The sequence below is a fragment of the Polistes canadensis genome, unplaced genomic scaffold, assembly GCF_001313835.1.
Source record: "Polistes canadensis isolate GaletaPanama2010 unplaced genomic scaffold, ASM131383v1 scaffold_42, whole genome shotgun sequence".
In the NCBI taxonomy this organism is placed as follows: domain Eukaryota; kingdom Metazoa; phylum Arthropoda; class Insecta; order Hymenoptera; family Vespidae; genus Polistes; species Polistes canadensis.
The window spans coordinates 74,331-100,635 of record NW_014569589.1 but is presented as its reverse complement, the minus strand read 5'-3'; the positions used below and the strand labels follow the sequence as shown (position 1 = coordinate 100,635).

Sequence of the window (26,305 nt, the reverse complement as noted above, 5' to 3'; positions counted from 1 at the left end):
TATAAAATATAATTTTTAAAAATAATAAAAAATAAAAAAATATATATATGAAATATATAAGCACAACATACAACAACAAAAATTGGCAATGAATTCTAACGAAAACGAATTATGTTTCAGGAAATAAAAGTAATTGTGGCTGAATGATAGAGGGACAAATTTTGTAACACTTATAAAAGTTTACATAGGTAATAAAAATTCCAAATTCGTTAATATATCTATATATATACTCGTTAATATATATATATATATTTCTATCCAGGGTATCCAAATTCATCATTTATTTCTGAATATACATACATATCCTGTAACAGTATATATGCTTTCATTTATCTTACTAAAATATGTAAACTGCTTATAATTCAATTACGTTGATAACAATCTAATTTGTTTAGGTCTCTTATCATTATACACATTTATACACAACTCATCATACATGTTAACAATTTCAATTGAATTCTATTATCAATTTTTCACTGTTACATATCTATATTTCATTTATATTTCAAAGGTAATTGATTAAAATCATTTATTATTCGTTTATATAAAATATAACAAAGTTAGTAAAAATATTTATTGAAAATAAAAGATATCATTTATATGAGAGTAATAAATAATTATTCTCAGCATTCGTATTATATTGTATGTTTTGCTTAAATATATATATGTTTATATATGTATATATACATACATACATACATACATACATATATATACATATATATGTATTATATAAGCTTGTTCATTATGTACATTTTCAGATGCTCTTCATCTTTGCATGATTACTATTATTTGCATGCATGTAATACCATTTCATTTATGTTTCTATTCTATACAATATTTTATTCATTACAGAATTTACAAATAAATTTATTTGTGATTGTTTACTTTAAGTTAAAAGTATTATATTGTTATTTTTCTTTTATATGCAACTTTGTTTTAGCTAATATATTCACTTAGAGATGATATAGTTGATGAATGCTTAGAAAATGGCTTAGTATTGATTGGCTGTTAAATAAAATTAATATCTTATAACAAGAATATTTGTTTTGTTAAAGTTTTATAAAAATTGTATACTATCATATTAACATATTATGTTAAAAATATTGAATAACATAAAAATTATCTACATAAAATTCTGAATTAATAGTCTTTGAATTAATTATAAAATTCTGATTTTATTATGATTTGATTTCAGATCTTCTAAACGGTTAAAAATGGAAGCAGGCTATAATTCTCATACAAATCGTCTCAGTACAGAATCTCATTATGGGGGAGATGGATTATTTAATCAAAGTGGCCCTTTTATGGTATCTCCATCGTCATCATACTACTATAATAGTCCTCCACCAATAAAATCATCGATCAATCTAAAGGGAGATGCTACTTCGCATACTATTGAAGGAAGTACAGAAGATACTCTTGCACGAAAATTGAGCATTCTCACAAATGCCTTAAATCAAGGGAAGCCGATACGTGTTGATGATCTTATGTCACTGCGATCAGACAATGAGGTAAATGCTAATATTAGTTAATATAATTGTTCATAATTAAAATTCTTTATCAAATATTTATCTAATTATTCTATAGACTGATCCAAAAGTAGTGCAACTGTTAGAAGATCTGCATGCCGAACTACGACTTGCAGGAAATACAAGACCAAGTGGCCAACTGGAATCTCACATTCCTATATTAAATCCACCTCCTATAGGTCAGTTAATTATTTATATTCATTGAATTATAATATTAATAATATAATTGTTATCTTTTACAGATACAAAAATGATCTCGGTAGGAAGTTTTGATGCACATGCTGTTTACGCAGGTGATGATGCAGTGAGTTCTGGTAGATGGTCACAACTGGCAACAGTTGGCGTTCGCAGTGCACTCTCTGCACTTATGTCATGTTATGGTTTGGAAACTTGTAATCCTTCCCCTTCTATCACTCGACCCCCAGGTAAATTATCAGTCAACCTGGAACATAACCTCTTCCAACCTTCAACTTCCTCTCAAACAGCCTTTAGTTCGTAATTGCTTGTACATATAAAAAGTGTTGCACATTTCTGAAAAAACAAAAATATGTTTTGTATAAAATTGGAAAAAAAGATATACAAAATTACTATTTTAATTAATTAAATAGAAATAGAATCACAGCGGTATCAAGTCATTCTAGAAAATCTTTATTGATAGAAATTGGGTTCGTACATAATTTCATATGTATTTAATGTTATTAAAATTTATAATACTATAACAGTATTATAGTACTATAGTATATATATTTAACAAGTAGCAATTTTTCTACACAAATTTGCATTTCAATGCTATTGGTATTATAATTTTATTATAAAAAAAAATAATATTATTCAACTGAATTACATGATTTTTTGAGAAAAAGTCAACAAACTTGTATACGTATATTAAGTCTACTTTTAGAAATTACTTATTTCTTTAGTAAACAACTATTGAAACAAGCAATATTTGGAATGATTGGATGCACTCTGAGAACTGATTATACAAGCATTCTTTAAATATACGAATGAAATTATTTAATTAAAATTTTACATTACAAAATCTATTGTATATAAGAAGATACAAAATATATATAATGTGCATAATAAAAACATGCAAATGATAAAATTTTTTTATGTTAGCTATAATAAAATATGCTAATTGATATTTTTCAAATACAATAAGTAATAACAGTATATAAATTAAATATATTTATTATTTACAAATATATTTGTGTGAAATATGAAGAAATATAATCTTGGACAAATCCAATCATATACAAATGAATAATCACTACATATATAAATACATATATTTAAACTTTAACTATAATTTATTCCTAATGTATTATTATTTTTGAATAATTGAACTCGAATCTTGAAATATGAAATAAAATGCGTACAATAATTAATAATATTATTTACATATGTTTCAGATTGAAGAGACAACCTACAATAGTGTCAGCTAAAGAAAAGTGAGGTTAGGACATCCAATGCCGGTAATGTCCTATTTATTGAAGAAGAAAGATGGCGGATCGCTCTGTGGTCGAGATAACTGAGGCGTTTCCGACGTATCAAAAAAGAATTTTGAGGGAACCCAGATAATATAATATCTTTTGTTTCCTTTGATGAGTTTGTTCATTTATATGTTCAGCACGATACACAGATGTATGCAATAAAATTATAACGGTACAATTAACGATCATCTTACGTGGATAAAGATAATAAAAAAGAGGCATCTCAAATTGCCTAATAATACCTAACCTCGAAAAAAAATAATAATTGTTAACCACGATGTCAAACGTTCTACGGCTTAATTATTCCGTAGAAAATGAAACAGCTAAGATTGCCACCGAGTCCTTTGCATTAATTTTACAAAAGGCGTACGAGCAGTATCGAAGTAAGTAAATGTATAAATATATATATTTTACTATAATTTAAAAGATTTACTTGTATAAACTTTTTCTTATCTTTCTATAGGGATATTCTTTAATTTAATATATTAATTAAATAATGATTATTATATTTATATTCGTACAATAATATCTGTTATTTAATATTGATTCATGATATATTTAAGATTAAGGTTAATCATTGATTTTTAATATTTTTAATTATAGTTAACATTTAATTACATATTTATTAAATATGTGTATTGTATATATGTGTGAATTATCATGTATAACTTGGTTAGTAATATTTCATTATTAAAATATTATATATGAAAATATCTTACTTTGCATTATTGTTTTTGTAGAATTGTGGAATAAATATTTGGATTTAGTTAAGAAATGCGAAGTTGATAGTTCTGTACGTAATGAAAATCAAGAAGCGTGGAAGGAAAAAAATGTGTATGTATATACATTGTTTTAACTTATATTATACGTAATCATTTTAATGTTCAAAGATTAGAGATACATAATGATGTTTTATGGTATTTATTTCAGTTTAAAAACTATACACGCGTTCGCTGAGGATAATGAACTTTTAAATAAATCAGCAGATCAAAAAAATCAATTATCCATAAATAAAGAAATCGAAGATAGAAAAGAAAGTCAAAACTTACTCGATAACATCTCAGAAATTTCCTTATTTGATTTGATGATGGATGTCAATGATACTACTTATCAATTTCAACCTAAAACAACGAATACTGTTTTACCTGAAAGCCCAATATTTATGCGAAAGAATGAAAGATCTGGTAATTTTGAAAGTGAAATTTCTACGAACAGTAAGGATAAAAGCATTTTAGATAAAACACAGACTGATAGTAAATTAGATTATAACAAACAAAATACTAGTAAAAATACCTTTTCTATTACGATACCTGAAGAAAATTTAGCTGATATATCTTCTGATAATCTTTCGCCTTTCATCATTCAGAGCACACCTGTGATTAATAATAAATTTAATAAGAGGAACAGAAAAAAATTATTTGATCAAGTTTGTCAACCACAATCGAATGATAATGAAGTTAGTCCTAAAAAGAAGCAAACCATGAAGAGTAAAATACCATTACAAGCGTTAGACAATATCGCTAATCCATTGAGTACTTATGTAATTCATAATAATGGTGATCAAACAAATAATAAGATTGACAATAACAAATCTACATTTTATAAATCTTGTTCAATACCAAATAATAAAAAATTAAGACAACCGAAACTTTCATTTTATAATACTAAACAGAATGTTAATATTGCTACTGTATCGTTTACTAATGAAAACATACCAATAACAAGGTTTAAAAAATCTTTATGTAATCGTGAATCTTCCATAGAAGATACCATAAAAGAAAATAAAACTACAATGGATGAAAAAATTAATGATATATATTTGGACGGTGCTAATGATAAAAATGAGACAATATTTGAGGATGTAATAGCAAATAGTCCGGATTACCAAAAAGTACAATTACAAAATAAGAATCGGTTGAAGCTTAAACGAAAATCTAAAATGACTAACACAATAAAAGCATCTGCTTCGTCCACTAATAATTCTATGCAAATGCAAAATAATGTATACCCAACCAAAAACCGAAATATTGTTATTAATGATAATAGTATTTTATCTTCAGAAACGGTTAAGAATAGTGCAAAGAAAAGCCTGATATTTTCCAAAGATATTGAATCGGATAAAAAACTTGTAGATAAGAATAATTCTGAAAGAATTGCATGTATTAAACAGAAGGAATCTAATGAATTAAATGAATTTCAGTGTACATTCGGAGACGAAACATATTTTGAAGAAAAACCTCCGAAAAAAAATACTATTCATGTAAATAAAGTGATTAATAGAAATTCACTTAGGTATAACGCAAACTATATTATTGAGTCTATATATATATATATATATATATATATATATACTCAAATAAGCTTGAGAAATATTATTCATTCACGTTGTATAATACTTTAAGTATTTATTCATTTGTAGACTTAAAAATATTAGAATAAATCCTGTTAAATGTAACAATATAAGTAAATCGGATAAAAAAGGTATAGAAATGGAAAATAAAAAATGGAGTTGTTCGGAATGTATCGAGGTAATATAAAAATTAATATAAAATGAAATAGATTTGGTCACGTAAAAGTATACATCAATATAGAATTATCCAATTTAAATATTTTTTTTAAACACATAATTTTATTACAGTATTATAAAAGTGAAGCAGGTGTTTCCGATACACAAATACAAAGGCGGATAAATCAATGTTCTCGTCATAAAAATGCATATTTTTCCAGAAATGCAACGCCACCAGGTAAAATTGTAATTTATATGGATATTTTTAATCTTTACAAATACATATTGATGTAAAATGCACGAAAATATTATTACGTATTAAATATTATTTTTACAGGTTTTTGGGATCCTTTTTTGCCTGATACTGGCTCAGATAGTGCGTAGTAATAATAATTAAAAGAATTTTGTTTGTAAAATTAAATAATATATACATAAATTTTGTAGATAGAATTAATATGGGAAAATACCATTATATATATAATTATTAGAAATTGCAATTAAATTATGATATGTTTTTTTTTAATATTTATTTTTTCTTTTGAATAAAATACAGTTATATATAGGAGATATTATCTTCGTTCTGTATTTCGAGCAAAAAATTTGATCGCATAAATATGAAGTGCATAAAGCATAATCAAAAAAGGGAGCATTTTATTTTTGTACTTCATTATTTGAAAATGTTTTCTCCCTTTTATGTAGAATTGTATTATATTCCAGAATATTTATTCTTTATGTCAAATTAAAATAAGTTCAACAATTTTCTGGATATATATAATATGTATGTGTATATGTGTGTGTTTGTATAGTTAAAAATATAATATTCGATTATTTATTACTGATATGTATAATGATGAAAAATATGTTCTGCCACTTTATTGACTATTTACAAAATAATTTAGTAAATAAAATGACAAAGAAAATACGATTAATATTTTATAAAAATATGACGTTCATATTTAAACTTGAATGATTACTGACAATGAGATCAAAATTGATAATCAATACCAGGAAGATATATTTCACATATTTCAATTGGACGTATTCTTGGTTTCAATATATTCAAGAATATTAAACATTTATATGTTTATATATTAATACAATATCAACATCATTGCAATTTTTGCGTATAATTCATAATTTAATTGTACATACTAAATAATTATTTAAAAAAACAAAAAATGATAAAAATATATTGAATAAAATTTTGAATATTTACATAAACACAAAATAAAATAAAATAATGTTAAAAAATTTTATTCTTTTAATATTTTCTCTTTTTTTATATTAAATTTGTAATAAAATGATATTTAATGCAACTAAAGTTGCTAGTTCTTTTTGATTTTCAGTAAGATAAAATATTTGATAGAAAAATTGCAGCAGAAGGTTTAAATCTCATTGACATAATAAAAATATTTTTTCTTTTTTTAGACAAGTATAGATGATGTTTTGTTTTCAGAATATTATAATATTGGTAATATTAACATATACATTATACAATCTATACCATTTCTACCACATCAACAGAGTTTATTATCATATTTTTTAATGATAATGTTACTCAGCAACAAATAAGGTGTACACACACACACAATCGTACGATCCAATCATTTTTCTTATAAATTAATACGTGCGCGCGCGCGTGTGTGTGTGTGAATAAAAGTAATTGCAACAAAAAATTGCATTTTACCAAAAAATACTATTGATTAGAAACGAAAATTTAAAAATTTCCTCAAAGATTTTCTTAGAATATTTCGCGTAATTTCTAATATACGATGTATACTAATTTTTAGCACCTTTTTATAGTTGCCATAAAATGTGTACTATCAGATATGAGATTTAGATTTAGCTTTCGTTTGAAATATTACGATATTAGATTTCCTAATATCAATCGACAAAAAACATAGAAAAATACAAGTTAATTATAGCAAAGGAATATAGAATAACATCTTAAAATATTAAATATTGAAATTTGATATTTTCGTTTTGATTGTACAAGACAATCTTGATAGATTAGAATTAAATAAAAAAAATAAAAATTTGTTCTAATCTTGATATTCATCTTATGACATATACGATGCGCGATTATTTATAAATATTTTTATATCAGAGCACAAAAATACTTCATACATAAGTATCTCTTAAATACCATCTAATAACACAATTTCTTTGTTCTATATGCTTTTCTATGAGTGAAACGTATGTCTGCTATTCGTAAGGGTTTTCTTTTCTTTTCTTTCTTTCTTTTAAATTAGATAATTTTCAATAATATTTCTCTATAGGCCGTATCTCTCTGACTGATACATCCAAATATATATAGGGTGTCCTCTAACAGTGGGAAAATAGTGTAAGTAAGCAAAGGGTGAAAATGTAGAATACAATTTTTTCTCAAAAACAAAGCCTTTTCTGAACAAATTTGATTTTACATTTTCAAGTTAGTTTCTTATGTAGAATCACCATCTGCTCGCTTATGTCACTAGTTACAGGACACCTAGTATATATTTAATATATATTATATAATACGTAATTATTATTTGTTTCAAAAATAAATATCCTTTGTAAATGAAAAAGAAAAAAGAAATGAAAAAGAAGAATCAGAAGCGCATATTGAGGTAGAAATATTTACTATATAGTTTGTTTGTTAGTTTTGTTACTCTATAGGACGAAATAGATTTTGTGTGTGTATAGTATATCAGTTTATTGCAATAATGCAATTAGATTAATATACTAGAACGCTCGATAATATTTAATCATAAGAAGCATTGCTTTGAGAGTTAGTTAATACTCTAATGGTTCGTTATTGTGTAATCCATTTGTTTTTAAATTGTTTACTTGATTTTTTTTCATTTTTTTTTGTTCTTTTTTCATATATATGTATATTTATATATAGCCCAATTCTAAAACCAATTAGAGAATCATCTTAAATAGTGTATACAATGTTCAAAATATTATTGATCAAAAGACAAAGTGATAGAAACTTATAGAAGAAACTAGCAGTTATTTCAATAGAATATATCAATATGATTATACATTTACTATTAGATATTTGGCCATTCTTCAAGGTACATTGGACTTAATTACGTAGTACTTTCTCTGTGGTCGCCAGTCCGGATTTTTCCACGAAGATTGTTGTTAATAGGTTACAGCCACTGATTAGATTTCGTAGGTGATGAGGAAATATTTTCCTTAGTTGGTACGTTCTCGTTCGAAGGAATGGATAAGGCCTTTAAGATCGCGTGTACCTCTTCCGCGACAGCCATTAATACAAATTCAAATTGTTGTTTAGTAGCAACCATATTTGGTCTTTGATCTCTAATATGTTCTAATGTTGCAGCAATATCTATTTCCTTAGTTCCCTTCGCTATACGATTTAGGACCATGTCAATCAAACAGTAGGTACCAGTACGACCAGCACCATCGCTAAAAAATTAATTATATAATTATTATTATATTATTGCAAACTATTACATTATGTTTTATTGTTGAAAGTTATTATTATTATACGAGGGGGAGAGGTTGAAAATTTTAGATCCTCACTTTTATTTTGCGACGTAGTTTCAAAACTTTTCACCCCACTCCCTAACGTATATTTTTATAATATATTTTAAAAATTATTTAAAAACTTACTATATTATGCTCTATACTTACAATTTAATTATAAGATATTACTGAAAATTACTATACTTACAACTATTACTATACTACACTTACCTGCAATGAACAACAATGGGACAGGATCGACCTCTATAAGATTTATTAACTTTCCTACAATTCACACAAAAAATTAATAATTTAATGAAAAATTTAATGAATTTAATATGTCTCTCTCACAGTGATAGAAAGAAAATGTTTAAAGAACATACCTACGGAATTCCAGTAATGCCTTGGTTGAGTGAGGTACACCATTCTCTGGCCAAGAAAGGAAATGGAATTGTGTGACAGTACGTGTTTCACCAGTTAGCAAATTTTTCAAATAAAAAGATCTGACCAAATAATCGTCACACCATGGATGTTCCGAAACCAAATGTACTTCATAAATATGATATCGTTCGGATCCTTCAGTTTGATCTGGCCAATAACGATGACACATAGCCCGACCATCTTCGGTAAGTCGAGTTAATGCTACAATGACAACGCTACCCTGTTCCCATATTAATTGCCAAAGATCTGCTGTTGTTTCTGGCAAGGGTCCTTGCGTTGCAATGTAAGCTGGATTTCGTGGATCATGATCCGTCTAAAAAGTAGAAATCAGTTAATGATCGATAGATATTTTCTTAACTTTTTTTAGCATTAATATTCTTTTATTTTAAGCAAGTCACACGAAAGCTTTTTTTACAGTGCATATAATAAGGAATAGTATTTAATAGATTGTTTACTGTTATTTGTGTTGGTCAATATTTTAAATAATATAAACTATTATTAATTTTACAAGATACACTAACCATATAAATAAAAATGTATTTTTCTAATCTCTAAAATATTTTTTATATAATTTTTGATAATTTTTTCTTTTTCTAAATAATTTTTATTTACCTTATATTTTTGTTGGCACTTGTAGCTCTATCGTGACTGTACATATTTGATATGTGTGTGTATTTGTAAAAAGTCTATGTATTAATAGTAAACTAACTATCGCTTTATGAATGAGTGTAAACAATTTATGTAACAATTTAGTATTTTAATATTCATGCTATTCAATATCTATGAAATTTTTTATTCAAACTATTTTAACGATATCATTTCTTTTATTGCTCATTCAGCATAACTTATTGTTAGCGAATTTTCTAAAAAGATTCTCCATGCTAATCGTGTGACTTACCGGTTTCTTTGTATTCATGTGCGGCATCCGATAAGAACAAAGAAAAGACACGAATGTCGTGCACGTTTAATCAAATATGTTCGTAAGAATATAATGAGAAAAGACGGTCTATAAACATTAAAAAATATTCATTTTCATGCGATTCAAAATATACTTACAATCGTCGATGCATTTATGTAGTTAGAGTTATTAGCGTTTGTGAGTTCCTTTAATACAATTCTGGAATGATCGTATGGAAGTGAAGCATTAGGACGATTATATTTCGCATTAGTATCATTTTCTGCGACATCGGTCGCGGATGTTCCATAAGAACACAATGCAACCCATTCCTGATCTAAACGATCTTTATTTTTCAGATGATCTTCCATATAACTCTGCAATTAAGAATATCAATAATTAAATCATTATTTTTGCAAACTCTCTGTTCATATAATATTTATTTTGTTTTTCATTTCTCAATAAAGCAACTTTTGGGACATCTTGTATATGTATAATATATTTTTAAAAATTATTTTTATTTACTAGAACCATATGTCCTGTTGATATATCCATGTTTGAAAAAGCAGGTTCGTCAAAGGTCCAAGAAGATGTGCTGGAACGATCGCATATAAAATTATTCGTTTCATTTTCACGCGAAGACGAGGGACGCCATGGTTCTTGTTTTTCTGGTGTTTGTTTAGCCTGCATTCTTACTCTACAAAGGTCTTGATAATCTTTGGAAGCCTCGGGATCAGGTGTAGCCAGTCCTGCGAGTTTTTCTCGTGATTTTGCATGACGTCGTACTATTACCAATGTTACTACTGCTGCTGTTATTGCAGCTGCTATTCCAGCAGCTACTATCGCTCCAAATAACGACGAACTTATTTCTAAATCGTTTGGTACTTCCAAAGTTGCAGGTAATTTTGCCTTAAATTAAATGAAATTATTTAAAAAGAAATAAATAATAATTGCATATGTGCGGGAATTAAAAATTCGAATCAAATCAAATTATTTAAATTGATCTGATTCAAATATATTCAATTATATCTACGCTCATAGAACGAAATTTGTTACATACTAAGTATAGGATGGTTTATAATATAAGAAAAATATGAAACCTTATCTCCAATGCCTGCACGAATCACATCTACTCTTAGAGTATCTCGTAAATTGTTTCGTATGTCATCTAAAAAAAAAAAAATTATAAAAAATAAAAATAAATTAGCAAATTAAATAAACTAATTACTTGTATTTTTTATACATATGCGTATATTTATGTATTACAAATACTTACCGATTTTATTTACAACGTCAGTAGAGTTAAAGTTCATGTTATTTTTTGTAACTTTGAATGTTACTTCTGCGCGTCCAACTCTAATGTCTTTCAAAGTTCCAGGATTTAAATTCAATAATCTACTAACCTGTGAACAATTTTGCAGAAATATTTTATTTAGATTATAGATTAAATTAATATTAATAACATGCGATTTTTAAGTACCTCATTAACAACACGCTCGCCTTCAGACCAAGTGTGAAATTCTTGTTGAAATTCGATGTAAACATGATCCGTGTCAACATTTTTATAAGACCCTTCGTAAGATTTAACGCTACTCTTTAATTCCTTTTTCACCGGTAATGAAATTGGAACATCGCTCTAAAAACAGAATATGTGATTTTATATTACGTTAAACATGGTTATAGATTGTAAACTTACATTATTATTTTCTTGCACTGTGGTAGTTTCAGTAATAGAATCTTTTTGAGTTATAGGGGTTTGCATTTTAAATATATGATTATTCGTTGAAAAAAGTGGGCCTGGTTTTTTAACATCCAATCTTTCTCGTCGTTTAAAACCTGATAATTCGCGTCTGAGTAAAATTGCATCCAAATCGTCGAGATAAATTCTAAATGGTGCATCTAAGAAAATTAATTTCAATGACAATTTCTATTCGTATATGTTTCTTTTTTTTTTTTAATTTACCATCAACATCCGAAGGACCAGTCGACGGGTTCAAAGATTGGACCATTCCTCCTTCAGTGAACAATGCATCTTCCCTAGGCAAATCAAAATCATCGTTTCTTTGCAAATCCATTTCCATATCGGCAAGATTTTTATTTTGATAATCAAAATTTGGATAAATGTTAACATGTCGTTTGGTATTATCCCTCCACAGTGGTTCCTCATTTAAGAATTCGATTGTCGGGTGCTTATATTTTCTCGAAAAAGTTTTTTCATAATCCTCTTCAGGAGCAGTTTCAAAATTGTCATCGTATGATTCATCGAATTTAAATCTATCGTTGTTCAAAAAATCCAAATTGTTTGTAGACTTTATTGTAGTATCTTGAAAATGTTTATTAGTGTTAAGTTTCCTAATCAGATTATCATCGTCCAATGCGTCCTTAAATAAATTCAAATCTTCTTTATCGTAGCGTGTTTTGGAATTCACGGAATAGGGTTCCGATTGATAAAGTTGTCCTTTGATTTCGTCCAAACTCAAAGATTTTTTACGCAACTTTTTTTTATAAATATCATCGTCGTTAATCGCAGAATATTTGTTGTAAGGATCCGAGGAGTACGTTAATTTATATAATTGATGCATCGGTTCCGATTCAGGATCATTTTTCGTACCGTATGGTAGATCAAGAAATTCTTTATCATTCATTAATAATCTTGCTGACTCATCACGACTACCAGGTGGATAATAAATTTCATTAGCAAATTCTCCATAGGAATTACCATCGTTTGGCGTAAATTTCACTATCGCGAAGGGTACTGTTTCCTGTAATAAAAATTGATTTATAACAGGGTAAACTGAAAAAATCAAGATTGTTTTAATAAAGATTAGGATAATCTTCCTATAAAAATTTCTATAAATCACGACTCAATAAATTTTTATAGTAAAATTTGATTATCCTAATTATTTTATTTGTATTAAACTGTGTTTTAAAAGAAATGAGTGTACTTTACATAATGACCTATGTTTTATATAAAATTTGTTTTTTATATTCGTGCATAGAATACGCTAATACTGTTTGGCCAGGAAAAATCTCGAACACCTTGTACTATTATACAACTGACAAATTACTTACTTTATCCTTTTCATCGACGATATCTTCATCTTTCAAACGGTATCTATTATTTTCCATAAAATATTGACAATTCTGAAGATCTTTTTCCAATCTAATAATAATAATCAATATTAAAAGATATTTAATCTCATTTCATTTAACCAAGATTAAAATGAAATTGGGTAATAAATTATTGAATAAATGATAATATCATACCGATGCCGAAGATTATATAAAGAAGTTCGTAATATGCATTGGGTATATGGATGAGACCATTTGTATCCTTCAGTTTCTAATCTTTGCAATTGTAATTGTAATATGTTCAATTTTTCAGTGTCTAAATTATACCTAATTTAGAATGTAAATTAAAAATGTAAGAGAGTTTTATTTCAATCAAATTTCTTTTTTCTTAATATCAATTTTAAAATTGATTAAACAACTTACTGATACAGATCTTCTTCATCGAAATTAGAGTACAAAGGTATACATTTTCCAAATGCTAAATCTGTAAAATAATATAAGATAAAAGATAATAATTAAGGAAAGATAACAATTGTATCAAATACAAAATTATTGAAAAACTCACCGTCGTAACATACTTCAGTTTGGGAATCGCAAAGATTAATATTAAATCTACATCCTACGAATAAAAATAAAGAATAGAAATAATAATAACGATTAAAAAAGATATTTTGTTTATCTCGTCATAAAAGATAGAAAAAATAGCTAAAGCCAGATTTTATGAATGAAACGTCAGCCATCTGTCGTATCTCAATTCAGTTATTAAATAACAGGCACACAAATAACAAGTGGCGGTTAACAGATTTCGCAAGTGAACCGTATTTCGTCAAAAAAGAAACCTTAAAAAGAAACAAAAATATTCAAAAGTAAAAAAATACAAATAGGCATGCAAAAAAAATAAAAAATGAAAGACTTTTGTAAGCATAATTTAAATCTTTTCCCACGCGCATTACTGTTAAGCTGTTTATTGTTTTAATACCAAACGCAATGATGAGAAATATCAAAGAATAATGATATTTATGAAAATGTAGGTAGAAAATTATAAAAAGACCCGTATAATAAAAGAAATTTTTAATGGAATATTTCGAGTAAAATGCAAATACAAATATGAGGGAATGTAGATAGGAAAATATGGAAAAAAGAAAGAAAGATAAAACAAATAATGGGCGTGGGAAATGGCCTCGAACTAAAAAGACAGTGGAAATTGAAGGCGGTGGCTGTGTTGGCTGTTGGGCTGTGCTATGGATGTACGGCTCAATAACCGTTTTGCTAAAATTGCGTAGGCGAAAATCGAACTCAAGCTCTGTTTTCCTCCCTGATATTTGCATCATCTATTTTAACATTGCCATTCAAAAGATTTTTACGAATTTTCAAGCTCCAACTACTACGATATCAATCTGCTACTACTTATAACTCGTACGTCAAACAAAAACATTGTTAACGTTTATGGCATTCATTATTAAGTAGCATGGGTAGCACGTATTGTTGCATTTAAACAAAAGTCCTAGGCCCTGAGCTATCATTCACTATTTTCCGATACCGATATCGATCACGGTTGAAGTTTCTTTCGGCCGATCGTTTATTCATCCATTCATTCATTCATTCATTTATTTATTCATTTACTTAGTTAGTGGAACGTATAAATTATTCTAAATTGTTGAGGATCGTTTAAAAATTTATTAAATACATTAATTGAAATAAAAAAATATGATTATTTGATTCGGTTTATTAAAAATTTTTTCTTTTTAATACGAAAATTTTTGTTTATGGTTTCAGTAATTTTCCAATAAATTTCTATAAGGTTTCTTATGACATACATATCATAATTTAATTTTGATAATACAAAAAAATGTAAGCTAGGTTTCATAATCAAAACCTTGGAAGTTTATTGGCTCACATATCAGATTAATTGCATGCAACAGTAGAATCACGTGAAAAATATAAAAATGAATTCTCTGAAATTAATGTTTTTTTATTTATTTTTATTTTGTTTTGTTTATATAGGAAATAATTTGAAAATGTAGATGGAATTAATTGTATATTAATGCGATTGGTTATTCGTACCATTAGGTGATAGAGTAAACAACGAAAATAATGAGTGCGTGATAAATGTGCATATAAATATATGTGTTTACGTGCGATGGAAAGTTTGAAAAATCAGAATAAAAAGGTCAAGGTGGATGAATGTGAGTTCTAGGAGAGGTAATAATGGTAAAAGAAAACTTCATCTTATTGAGTGGATGGAAGTTACGTTTATGAGGTGGTTTAAGTTTTCATGACAATTCTTTCAAAAACCTTTCAAACTTATGCCGGTATAAAAACGACCGTAAGAAAAGAATAAAAAAAATACAAATATGTGGTTTTTCTTTTGTGAGACTCCTTTGTTAGTTATCTTTTCTATTCGGTGAAATGAACCTAATAATGATGTAGATTTTTATAAAATTTCGTTGAAAATACACGTGGGTTGGAAGATGAAAAATTAATGAAATATTAGAAAAAAAAGAGGAAAACGGTTTTGCGAAATGAACTTTTCTATGAAAAGTAAAAAGAAGGGGGAACATCGAACGCCCACGTAAAAGTAGTTGGTCTCACGTTTTATTAAATTCGTCGATCAATAATACAACTTATTATATACGCGACCTAAGAAGAAACGAAACATAATGTTTCATACATTTCATGCGGATCAATGAGCTTTCAAAGATTTATAACTTATTTATATTTTAGAAAAAAAAAAACAAAAAACGAAGTGCATTCAAACGTACAAATTGTTTCTTTATTTATAAAATAAATAATATTTTACAATATTCATTTTCAAACAAATCAAACAAATTTTTATTTTTTTCAACGATACAATTTCAACATTGATTGCATATTACTTTTTATCTAAAACATTTTTTCTTGTTATATAAAACGACGAATGTAATTTATCAAAATAAAATCCTATCAGATTTAGTTGCACTTTATGTGACAATAAATGACTTTTTTAATATCCGCAACATACATTCATAGTTAAGATAAACTCTTAATTGAAATAATTTTTTTCCTACGAGCTTGAGAAAGTTAAGGTTAAAAATAAATGAAACTGTAAGAGTAATCAGTGTCCTGATATAAATTAATTAATAGTTTTTCATAAGAATTAGATAATAAAATAATCGTTAATTAGAGTACTCACCGACGTCACCATCAGCAAGTATACCATGGTGGAGGATATAGAGCAATAACAGCTCTAATCCTCGGTGCCAGAAAGGTTTACAACCCATAAATATTCTTTCGAATATTATCAAGTCAATTTATCCAATCCTTAAGACGTAATCACCCGTTGTTGTCTAGAGAGTTAAAAATGTTCATTAATATTATTATATAAACATTTTAAAAGAGGATTTATCAACATATTTTTTACACCAAGAAATATAATACAAATAAAAATTTTATTAATATATTTATTTATATTTTAAATATGTAAAATATGTTTATTAAAGAAAGAGTGAGAGGGAGATGGGAAGTAAGGAGAAGAGGAAAGGGAGAATGGCAACAGGTCGTTATAATTTTATATACGAATATACATAAGATTAAGTAAATATATTTAATATATATATTTTTTTTAATACAAATAAAATATAAGGAACAAAATCTCAATGTTCAAATTAAAAAATTAAAAATTTGCGTGCTTGATTGAATAAAATTTTTTCAATTAAATTGAAATTGCGATTAAAAGTTTATCTTAGTTTATTATTATTTGAAAAAGTAAACTTTTAAGAAAATTAACAGAATATAAGAAATTTTTATGAAATACAATACTTTATATATTCGTTCATTTGAAACGATAAAAATTTGTTTATCATTTGATTAAAAATAGTATTAATAAAAAAGACAGAAATTCTGTTTACACAATTCGATACGAATGAAATTGATTCGAGAATTTGTCAATCAGAATGGATTGACGCGTATCGTATAGGTGTGACAGCTGTTTTCTTTGTGAAAAGTAAACGAAGTTTACAAGGCAGCAGTTTCAATGGTTTGTTGTTCTACGATAATTCCCATAACAACCCTTCCGACTATATAAATTTACTGTAAATTAACACGGCGAAAAAGGAAAAGAAATAAAGAACCAAGAAAAGTTCCATATTGCGCGTTAAGCACGTAACGTGTAATTAAAAAAGAAATTAATCGGATAAACATTTACTTATTTTGTTTGTTTTTTTATGTATAGACTCTGAAATTTGATTTAATTTGACACGAATTTAAAAAGACTTAATCGGTGGAATCCTTATGACAATAAGAGAAACCGTTTAAAGGGTCGGAAGCATCAGGTTGTCATCCCTCTCCTTCCCTCTACTACCATCACTACTACCTTCACCAGCTCCACCACCACCCCTTTCATCTTCTAACTGCGTGGTACATGCGATGGCACCACTCTTTCCGGTTCGTAAGAATTTAATTGAAGGATTATTGGACTCACCTGAAAATTCGACAGCGCACACGGAAAGAAAGATTATTATCGATTAAAATTTTAATATCATCTTGGATTAAGTCGAATTTTTATGTGTCTTCTTTACAATCACTTGGACATCAAATGGAAGCTAAAGTTTTCTATCATAACCCTTTGTTAAGTAGTATGTATCTGGTGCGATAGTTCTAATGCCACTGACTGAGTGAACAACTCTTGGTACGATAAACGAGGAGGGCATGCGTTGGATTTCAAATCGATTGCTACGTTGCTAGAACGAAGAGGGTAAGAGTAAGTAAGAGAGAGGGAAAGAGAAACAGAGAGAGAGGGAAAGAGAAATAGAAAGAGAAAAAGAGAGAGAGAGAGAGAGAGGAGGACATTCCTGGATAGGAAGCATGTACATGAAAGTGAGATATACTGTTGATACAATAAAGAGGATCATTTGATAATACTGTTCATCAAGTTACATCGTGTCATTTTCTATACCATTTATATATATCAATAATACTTGGAACTATTTTAAAGTGTTCCTCTTGTCCGACTTGTTTTACGTTCGTTTCACTGTAATATGATCGCTATTATCTCTCTATCTATAATACGTTTATTTTTTTCTTTATTGAATTGATAATTTAACAGTAGGTGGATTATACTATTAAAATTAATATTCATGATTAATAATATCCTTTTGTTTGAGCTTTCTAATTGTTGTCGTTTGTTTTTTTATTATTTATCATTTACATTTCAAACGAGCTTCTTCTTTTATTTAATTAATTTTTTTATTTTTTTTTATCCAAGGCCAATCATATTGTTGCAATTAATATATTCAGTAAATTCCTGTAAATTAAATATTTATGTTAAGTTTAATGTTAAAAAAAACTACGCATTATAGTTTGATGAATGAAGTGGTGTAATCGATCAGACACTTGTTGCAGATTGTGTTTAGGGTAAAGGAAATATTTACCTAACTATACCTCGTTTCATAATTATTTTTATGGTTCATTGTGATTTATAAAAAAATAAATTAATTCTAATCTTTTACTTAATCTATTAGAACGTTAGGTGTCTTGTTTAAATTTTTTAATCGTACTTCGAACATATTTAATATAATTCCATACTTACACAATTATCTTATAGATAATATATATACAAAAAAGTATTTATGCAAATAATTTGATGTTTTTTCATGTAACGAAAATATTTATACCAATTAATTAAAGAATATTTTAATTACCTTAATCAATTAATGACGAAAACATGTTATTAAAAATCATGCCATTTTTCTTTCAAGTACACAAGATCGATTGTGATTCGTCGAATTGTTAACCAATAATGTTGCGCCATGAGTAAGACATTTTAAACGTCACGAAGTAACAGTAAATTTCATAAAAACATACTCCAATAATTATTTGTGTATTGACATAAGTCTTTAAAAATCTGTTATTATTTGTCAAAGATCGAAAATTAATCAACGAAGTTTGTTATCTTTAATAAATATATAGTACGCGTATTTTTGTTTAATTAATAATGTATTTTTGAAATATTAAATTATTTTAATATGATTAATTTACATTTTTAATGAGAACTTTTTCTTCTAATTATATCATATAAAAATAGAGTGTAAGAGATGTTGAATTATGTACGAATTTATTGGGAATGAATTTTCTAATGCAAAACACTTAGAAACTGACATCGCATTTGTTGACCAATGTCAAAATTTGGTGCTACGATCGAACCTAACCTAATTTCATGATACTTGAAAAGTGTTCAAAAGGTGCTGATTAAATTAAATAATAAAAGAAAAATAAATACAAATCATATGACGAATGATAAGAATATAGTATAACTTATTACGTATAAAATAGTATTTGAATATACGTCAAAATGAGTGTGGTAACAGCTTTAAAGTTTTATATTACAAAAATGACAGATGAAACTGGACCGAGTATGAAGGTTCTTCTAATGGATAAGCAAACGGTAAATTAGTCATCTAATTTTGTTAAAAAAATACTATCAAATTTTATTTCAAATAGTTTGTGACATAAATAAATTTATATACATTTGTTCAATTAGAGATTATTTAGTAATCTTTTAAAGATGTTTTGTCAGCTGCTAGATGTAATGTGTATAAAAATTATATAAAATTTATTATTATTTCTTTAATCTTTACATTCCAATGTTTTTATTTACAGACAAGTATAGTTAGTTTATTATATAGCCAATCGGAGATGTTAATGAAAGAAGTTTACCTATTTGAAAGAATAGATTCTGGTTTACATACTGATAGTTTAAAGCATTTAAAGTGCATTGTTTTCATAAGACCAACTAAAGAAAATGTTCATTTACTTTGTAACGAACTAAAGTGCCCTAAATACGGTGTTTATTATATTTGTGAGTAACATAACATTGTACTTATATAATATGTTAAGTTTCATCAAAATATTAATACAAACATAATTTAAATGCATAGATTTTAGTAACATTATCGCAAAGGCTGATATCAAACTTCTGGCTGAGAGTGATGAACATGAAGTTGTCAGAGAAGTTCACGAATATTATGCTGATTATTTAGCGATTAGCCCACATTTATTTTCCTTTGGGATTCCTGCATGTTCTGAAGGTATTATAATATTACAAGCGAGTATATTTCTTTAATATATTTTTTAATTCATATAACAATGAATATTAATTTAAAAAAAAGGTCAAAATACGATTAATTTATTTTTAAGGCTTGGCATGGAATCTGGAACATTTGCAAAGAACGGTACAAGGCATAACGTCAGTTTTATTGTCCCTTAAGAAATGTCCATTCATACGTTACCAAAATAGTTCAGAAATGGCTAAAAAGTTAGCCGAGAAAATTCGTGAGGTATTAAGTAAGGAATCAAGTTCTTTTGAATTCAGACAGGAATCTAATCCTGTATTACTCATTGTCGATAGAAGAGATGATCCGGTTACACCATTATTAAATCAATGGACATATCAAGCTATGGTCCATGAACTCTTAACAATTAATAATAATCGTGTTAACTTATCTCATGTCAAAGGTATTTCTAAAGAGCTCAAAGAAGTCGTTCTTAGCGCTGAACACGATGAATTTTATGCCAACGTAAGAAAATAATCTAAATAATAATTATTGAGGATTATCTATAACATTTTTATTTACAAATATATTATTTTTTCGAACAGAACTTGTACCTAAATTTTGGTGAAATTGGACAGACAATAAAAGAGTTGATGGATGTGTTTCAAGGAAAGGCAAAGAAGCAACAGAAAGTAGAAAGTATAGAGGATATGAAAAATTTTGTAGAAACGTATCCGCTGTTTAAAAAAATGTCTGGAACTGTAGCTAAACACGTAACTGTCGTAGGAGAACTTTCTTCGCTTGTAGGAAAACATAACTTGTTGGAAGTATCAGAATTAGAACAAGAACTCAGTTGTCAAAATGATCATTCAGCACAGGTATATTAATTTTATCTGTTAATATTGTATATTTGAATGCAAAGTTATAAAACTATTTATAAAACTAAAATTTCTTTTCTTTTCACAGCTCCAGAGAGTAAAAAAACTTATCAACGATGAGAGGGTAAGGGAAATTGATGCTGTACGACTAGTCATGCTTTATGCGCTTCATTATGAGAATCATGCAAATAATCAGATTTCAGTTTTGTTAGACTTATTAAAGAAAAGAAATATTTCCGAGAGATATATTAAGGTAATAAATTATTAACGTGTATATCTATGGTAAATTAAGCATATATATTGCGACACTCTTATTGTGCATAAGTTGGTGAGTTAATAAAAGATTTTCTTTTTACTCAACAGCTTGTTCATAATGTATTAGAGTATAGTGGCATTAATAATAGGCAAAATAATCTATTCGACAAAGAGTCAGTTGTAAAAATCACGAAGAAACTATTTAAAGAATTGAATGGAGTGGACAATGTATACACGCAACATACACCACTAATAAATGAAACTATCGAAGACTTAATAAAAGGAAAATTAAATACACAAACATATCCATTTTTAGGAAACATAGTTATGTCTAAACGGTAGATATAAAGACTTTTCTATAACTATTTAATGCATCTTTAATGATTTATAAACATACCTTTATTCGTTTACTTCATAGGCCACAAGATATTATTGTATTTATGATCGGTGGGACAACGTACGAAGAAAGTTTAAATATATATAATTTAAATAAACAAAATCCAGGTGTACAAATAATTTTAGGTGGTACCACGGTCCATAATTTTGAAAGTTTCATAGAAGAAATGAAGTGCGCTACTTCTGGAATTTTTTCAAGACACAGATCAAGAAAAAATTAATGGTAAAAGAAGTAAATACTAAATTTCTAATTCCATACATAAAAACCATGCATTTAAAATGCAAAATAATAGTAATAATAATAATAACAGCTTATATTTCCAAAGAGATAAACCGCATATTACTATCAAGTATAAAATCATATATATATATATATATATATAATATATTTATGACACTGTTATCCAAAATTTTTATTGTTACTATTTGAATACCTGAAAATAAATCTTATTCATCTTCATCTTCATTTAATATATATCCATCATCTTCGTTAATCATTTTCTTGTCCTTTATTGGCACCTAAAATATATATATTTTTCATTGGAAATAACCAGATTGACTTATCGAAAATATAATGTTCAGAAATTTTTAATAATTTACCTCCAATTTTCCTGTTAACAAGGCATAACCGACCATAGCTACTACAGCAAATATGCCAGCTAATACTTGATCACGTCGTTTGTTAGGAAATTCTGAATACGAATCTTTTTTCATTTTCTTTATATTATTTTCAGATTTAAGTTTTTCATATTGATTATATTCGTCTCTAAAATATTTCTGCGATATATGCGTTACAAAATTGACCAAATTCGTGCATGCTTTCAAATGATTCTGCAAAGGAGGGTTAACTAACGGTGTTTTTAGTAATGGCGCTAAATAAGAATACACGACTGCATCCAACATAGTATGGGATTGACCAAGGAAATATTTTGAATTTCCAAGTCTAGTTGATAACGACGTTAAACATTTTTGAGCCTCTGAATATACCTAAGAGAATAAACATTTCTATCTAATTATACAAATATTCGATCGCACGAACAAAATAAGATTACAATCTTTCTCCATAAGTTAATATAAAAATATATAAAATAACAAATTTTACATCGTATATTAATCTCTTTTGAACTCTAATGTTTTTCGATTGTCTTAATTATTATTTTTCAATGTATAAAACCAGAGGTGAGCACGTAGCTTACCAATAACTTTAGGAGTACCCTTATTCTTTCCCCAACCCTTTCTATTTTTCTTTATTTGAAGGGTTAACAAAGGACTGTACCGTCAGTTTTGTTCATTCATCTTGCTCCAGTTATACTATGTGTTTAACAGAGATAAAAAATATATCATAAAAATATATTAAATTAGGGCATATATACAAAGCCGATCATAAAATATATGTATAATCAGAATGGACTGATATAAAAAGAAAAGAATTTCAAGAATTATGTACAATGGTTGAGAGCGGGGAAATAGGCGCAGAATACATTTATCCCGTGCCCACCTCCGTGTTAAAGCATATAATTATTTTTGTGCATACATCTAATTACCTTATTTTCTATCACAGTCATATTATCCTCTGTAGGATACAACGTCTCTATCACAGCTTTAGCTTGATTTTCAAATTTACTCGGATAATAATAATTAAAGGGAAAAGGCACAGCTTTACAATACCAAGGTCTTATTAATTCGTTGAGGTTTGCTTGATCTAGCCACCTATGTGAGTAACAGTAAATTACTAAAGTAAAGATTATTTATAAATTATAAATGTATGTCTTAAGAGAAAAAAAAGAAGAAAAAAATTAATATTATAATAAAAAAATGTTTACCATATAAATTGCATTGCAGGATACAGTTTATCTTTAAGCATAGTATCATAAGCTATAAATTCAGCATATTCTTTAGAGCTGTTTTCAGAGATCGAGTCAAAATTTGTTTTTCTAAGGTACAATATTATTTCGCTAACTTTATCCAAACTAGTATGTTTTGTCCTTAATACGGGTAATCGACCATTCGATGTTTTGAAAGGATTATTTGTCGCTTTTACTTCTAACGGTATCCCATTAAATCTTGCATACACCTTAAATGTATAATATAAGCATAATATAATAAATTATAAACAATTTTAAAATAGCATCAATAACATTAAGATTACATTAAACAAGCATAAATGTTATCTTAAGCAAAAATCATTAAAAATGACATAAGTACAGAGTTGATATTAATTTCTATAATGTTTAAAATATTTCTATTATATAAAATACATGATACATGTATGTGTTTTATACCATAACTTGCAAACATTCTGTATCAATTGACGGCAAACCCCAATCACCTTTCCACACATCTAATTGCATTTTGTCACTCGTACTCATTTTTCAAAAATACTTTGAAACCAATCTTTTTTTTGAGGTTATAAGTAATCACTCACGTGGAGTAATCTATCGTTTGCAGCTACTTTTACCGGCTTTACGTCACAATTTTAAGTGAAATAGTATTCTATTCTATCTTTCCTTACCGTCAGAAAGATCATTACTTATCATAGAAATATTTTGTCTGCAATAAAATTATTTAATCAACGTTTTCGCGTTGTTCGATTTTTTAACAATTAGTTTTAAATAATAATACAAAATTAATTAGAAATTGTTTTTCGTAACTTTCATTCAAATTAATTATTTAAAGCATAGTGGCGCCTCCCTTTTTTGGTTCATCTTAAAATGCATCAAATCATCCTCCACCCTCTATCATATGAATATTAATGAGGATTGTTTTTTTATATAATTTATGTGATTACAAAATTATAATTAAAAGTGATGAAGATTTAAAATAACATAATTAAACAATCATGGATTCTGTGAGTGAAAATGACAACACAAAATATTGTAAATTGTAAGTATATTAAAAAAAAAGTATTTTAGTTTAATATAAATAAATGAAAAATTTGTAACCTATTTATATTTAAATTTACATATTTAGCAATAATCTTTGATAATTACAGATGCAATGAAAAAATAAAAATTTATAATTGTCCAAGATGTGGTATAGGTTATTGTAGTTTAAATTGTTATAAATCTGAAAGACATTTGGATTGTACAGAAAGTTTTTACAAACAATGTGTCGAAGAAGAACTTAAATCTTTGCAAAATGATCCTGAAACAAAACTAAAAATGTTTGATATTTTTAAGAGATTGAACGAACAAGATTTAGAAAATGATACGATGGATAGTGAAGATAAAGAATTAGATTTGGATGATGAGCTAGACTCAGATGATGAAACAGATGTAAGTTATTATTTATAGGTCGATAGATGTATGAAATTTATATAGATGTTTCTTTTAGTTACCTGATTTGGAAGAAAGATTAAAGAATATTAATTTGGATATACCGGATGAAATATGGGCGGTATTAAACAACGACGAGAAACAACAATTTAAAGCTTTAGTCAAAAGCGGAGAAGCTTCTACATTATTGCCACCATGGATACCATGGTGGATAACTTGCAGAAAGTCGTTGATAGAAACTTTGGACACGATAGAAGAAAATGAAGAAAATAATAAACATAAAGCAGAATATCCAGAAATAATAGATGTTCCACCGTTTAACAAACAGAAAGTAATATTACGATGGATATATAAATTATTTGACGTTGTTTCTTTTCATGATTTTATAATGTAAATTTTGTATTTTTCAACATTCAGGTGGTTTCATCAAAAATATTAAGTTCTACTATCACTAACGTGATTTATGCTTATGCGTATGTAGCACTTTATTACAACGGTGATTACTTAAGCCTGTCAGAAGAAGCTACTAATATTTTTCTTAGCATCTGCGACAGCATGAGAATAAACAAAACATTTGATAATGAATTATCTGCACTTCACTCTGTTAAAGAAAATATTATGAAAATAGAATATTTACCCAAAGACGAACAGACGTTAGTAAACTTTGTAGAAGCTAGTATTTTTATAATAAAACATCCAGAAAAAGAACAAGATACTTCGCATACTTGTGCTGCTCTTTCCGAGCTTTGGCGATTGTTAACAAGTGCACGAAAAGAAATCAAAGTTAATAAACATAAAACAAAGGAAGAAAAAAATTTTTCAACAAAATTTACCCAACATAATGAAATACAAAATTATAACTTATCAAGAAAAATGTTATTTGCGTGTACGAAAAAATTAGAATTTTATGTATCATGGATCAAATGTTATGGCAAAGATGTATTCACATGAAATATATCAATTTTTGTAACAATTAAATAAAAGCTATTACATATATCGCAGAAAACAATACATATAGTAACAATTAATGTCATTTTTGTTTCATACATGTATGAAG

General features: G+C 27.1%; 6 protein-coding genes across 14 annotated transcripts in view; 4 read left to right on the top strand and 2 right to left on the bottom strand.

The window, feature by feature from the left end:
* Positions 1 to 3,271, top strand: part of LOC106784910 (cyclin-dependent kinase 12) — a 13,042-nt gene extending 9,771 nt beyond the window's left edge. For 3 of the 6 annotated variants that reach the window (XM_014744912.1, XM_014744911.1, XM_014744910.1), the window contains 3 exons: positions 1,199 to 1,514; positions 1,591 to 1,711; positions 1,775 to 2,222. In XM_014744912.1, the coding sequence (XP_014600398.1) occupies positions 1,199 to 1,514; positions 1,591 to 1,711; positions 1,775 to 2,031 (694 nt within the window). In that variant the 3' untranslated portion in view covers positions 2,032 to 2,222. Of the gene's footprint in view, positions 1 to 120; positions 189 to 1,198; positions 1,515 to 1,590; positions 1,712 to 1,774; positions 2,223 to 2,944 lie in introns of those variants that run through there. The other 3 variants (XM_014744913.1, XR_001381469.1, XR_001381468.1) reach the window with 3 other exon arrangements.
* LOC106784913 (homeobox protein 3-like) lies at positions 3,057 to 6,451 on the top strand. 2 transcript variants are annotated; one of them, XM_014744920.1, is made up of 6 exons: positions 3,057 to 3,408; positions 3,766 to 3,859; positions 3,956 to 5,317; positions 5,445 to 5,553; positions 5,664 to 5,769; positions 5,869 to 6,451. In XM_014744920.1, the coding sequence occupies exons 1-6, from the start codon at positions 3,303 to 3,305 to the stop codon at positions 5,913 to 5,915; spliced, it is 1,824 nt and encodes a 607-aa protein (XP_014600406.1). In that variant the 5' UTR covers positions 3,057 to 3,302; the 3' UTR covers positions 5,916 to 6,451. The 2 variants fall into 2 exon arrangements, with proteins under 2 accessions (XP_014600406.1, XP_014600405.1); XM_014744919.1 differs by having other exon boundaries at positions 5,664 to 6,451.
* Positions 6,452 to 6,959: 508 nt separating this feature from the next.
* On the bottom strand, positions 6,960 to 18,132 carry LOC106784912 (receptor-type tyrosine-protein phosphatase-like N). Of its 3 annotated transcripts, XM_014744915.1 has the most exons (17): positions 17,876 to 18,132; positions 16,589 to 16,742; positions 13,982 to 14,035; positions 13,840 to 13,900; positions 13,612 to 13,743; positions 13,417 to 13,507; positions 12,308 to 13,106; positions 12,041 to 12,243; positions 11,825 to 11,980; positions 11,621 to 11,747; positions 11,445 to 11,512; positions 10,870 to 11,253; positions 10,506 to 10,721; positions 10,348 to 10,353; positions 9,392 to 9,762; positions 9,240 to 9,293; positions 6,960 to 8,948 (listed from the first exon to the last, which is right to left on the bottom strand). In XM_014744915.1, the coding sequence occupies exons 2-17, from the start codon at positions 16,674 to 16,676 to the stop codon at positions 8,669 to 8,671; spliced, it is 3,090 nt and encodes a 1,029-aa protein (XP_014600401.1). In that variant the 5' UTR covers positions 16,677 to 16,742; positions 17,876 to 18,132; the 3' UTR covers positions 6,960 to 8,668. The 3 variants fall into 3 exon arrangements, with proteins under 3 accessions (XP_014600401.1, XP_014600404.1, XP_014600402.1); XM_014744918.1 differs by lacking the exon at positions 13,982 to 14,035 and having other exon boundaries at positions 17,876 to 18,131; XM_014744916.1 differs by lacking the exon at positions 10,348 to 10,353 and having other exon boundaries at positions 17,876 to 18,092.
* Positions 18,133 to 19,210: 1,078 nt separating this feature from the next.
* On the top strand, positions 19,211 to 22,349 carry LOC106784929 (vacuolar protein sorting-associated protein 45). Its single transcript, XM_014744953.1, has 8 exons — positions 19,211 to 19,837; positions 20,053 to 20,251; positions 20,331 to 20,480; positions 20,590 to 20,969; positions 21,050 to 21,322; positions 21,411 to 21,575; positions 21,686 to 21,915; positions 21,996 to 22,349. Exons 1-8 carry the CDS (start codon positions 19,745 to 19,747, stop codon positions 22,192 to 22,194), a joined length of 1,689 nt encoding a protein of 562 aa, XP_014600439.1. The 5' UTR covers positions 19,211 to 19,744; the 3' UTR covers positions 22,195 to 22,349.
* On the bottom strand, positions 22,066 to 24,447 carry LOC106784932 (metaxin-1). Its single transcript, XM_014744956.1, has 6 exons — positions 24,256 to 24,447; positions 23,797 to 24,047; positions 23,518 to 23,683; positions 22,574 to 22,960; positions 22,408 to 22,492; positions 22,066 to 22,156 (listed from the first exon to the last, which is right to left on the bottom strand). Exons 1-5 carry the CDS (start codon positions 24,340 to 24,342, stop codon positions 22,421 to 22,423), a joined length of 963 nt encoding a protein of 320 aa, XP_014600442.1. The 5' UTR covers positions 24,343 to 24,447; the 3' UTR covers positions 22,066 to 22,156; positions 22,408 to 22,420.
* A 40-nt stretch (positions 24,448 to 24,487) lies between these two features.
* LOC106784931 (zinc finger HIT domain-containing protein 2) lies at positions 24,488 to 26,247 on the top strand. The gene is made up of 4 exons (XM_014744955.1): positions 24,488 to 24,856; positions 24,966 to 25,248; positions 25,307 to 25,579; positions 25,666 to 26,247. The coding sequence occupies exons 1-4, from the start codon at positions 24,813 to 24,815 to the stop codon at positions 26,197 to 26,199; spliced, it is 1,134 nt and encodes a 377-aa protein (XP_014600441.1). The 5' UTR covers positions 24,488 to 24,812; the 3' UTR covers positions 26,200 to 26,247.
* Positions 26,248 to 26,305: the final 58 nt, after the last annotated feature.

Excerpts from the sequence above, each read along its gene's own strand:
- LOC106784931 (XM_014744955.1), top strand. The coding sequence starts at position 24,813 with ATGGATTCTGTGAGTGAAAATGACAACACAAAATATTGTAAATT. Across the intron at positions 25,249-25,306 it reads ACTCAGATGATGAAACAGAT|TTACCTGATTTGGAAGAAAG; the intron begins GTAAGTTATTAT and ends TGTTTCTTTTAG. Across the intron at positions 25,580-25,665 it reads CACCGTTTAACAAACAGAAA|GTGGTTTCATCAAAAATATT; the intron begins GTAATATTACGA and ends TTCAACATTCAG.
- LOC106784929 (XM_014744953.1), top strand. The coding sequence starts at position 19,745 with ATGAGTGTGGTAACAGCTTTAAAGTTTTATATTACAAAAATGACAGAT. Across the intron at positions 20,481-20,589 it reads GATTCCTGCATGTTCTGAAG|GCTTGGCATGGAATCTGGAA; the intron begins GTATTATAATAT and ends TTTATTTTTAAG. Across the intron at positions 21,576-21,685 it reads TTTCCGAGAGATATATTAAG|CTTGTTCATAATGTATTAGA; the intron begins GTAATAAATTAT and ends TTTACTCAACAG.
- LOC106784912 (XM_014744915.1), bottom strand. The coding sequence starts at position 16,676 with ATGGGTTGTAAACCTTTCTGGCACCGAGGATTAGAGCTGTTATTGCTC. Across the intron at positions 14,036-16,588 it reads ACTTGCTGATGGTGACGTCG|GATGTAGATTTAATATTAAT; the intron begins GTGAGTACTCTA and ends TTTTATTCGTAG. Across the intron at positions 11,254-11,444 it reads GTGCAGGCATTGGAGATAAG|GCAAAATTACCTGCAACTTT; the intron begins GTTTCATATTTT and ends ATTTAATTTAAG.
- LOC106784932 (XM_014744956.1), bottom strand. The coding sequence starts at position 24,342 with ATGAGTACGAGTGACAAAATGCAATTAGATGTGTGGAAAGGTGATTGG. Across the intron at positions 22,961-23,517 it reads TGACTGTGATAGAAAATAAG|GTATATTCAGAGGCTCAAAA; the intron begins GTAATTAGATGT and ends TTATTCTCTTAG. Across the intron at positions 22,493-22,573 it reads TGTTAACAGGAAAATTGGAG|GTGCCAATAAAGGACAAGAA; the intron begins GTAAATTATTAA and ends TATATATTTTAG.
- LOC106784913 (XM_014744919.1), top strand. The coding sequence starts at position 3,303 with ATGTCAAACGTTCTACGGCTTAATTATTCCGTAGAAAATGAAACAGCT. Across the intron at positions 3,860-3,955 it reads GCGTGGAAGGAAAAAAATGT|TTTAAAAACTATACACGCGT; the intron begins GTATGTATATAC and ends TATTTATTTCAG. Across the intron at positions 5,318-5,444 it reads ATTAATAGAAATTCACTTAG|ACTTAAAAATATTAGAATAA; the intron begins GTATAACGCAAA and ends ATTCATTTGTAG.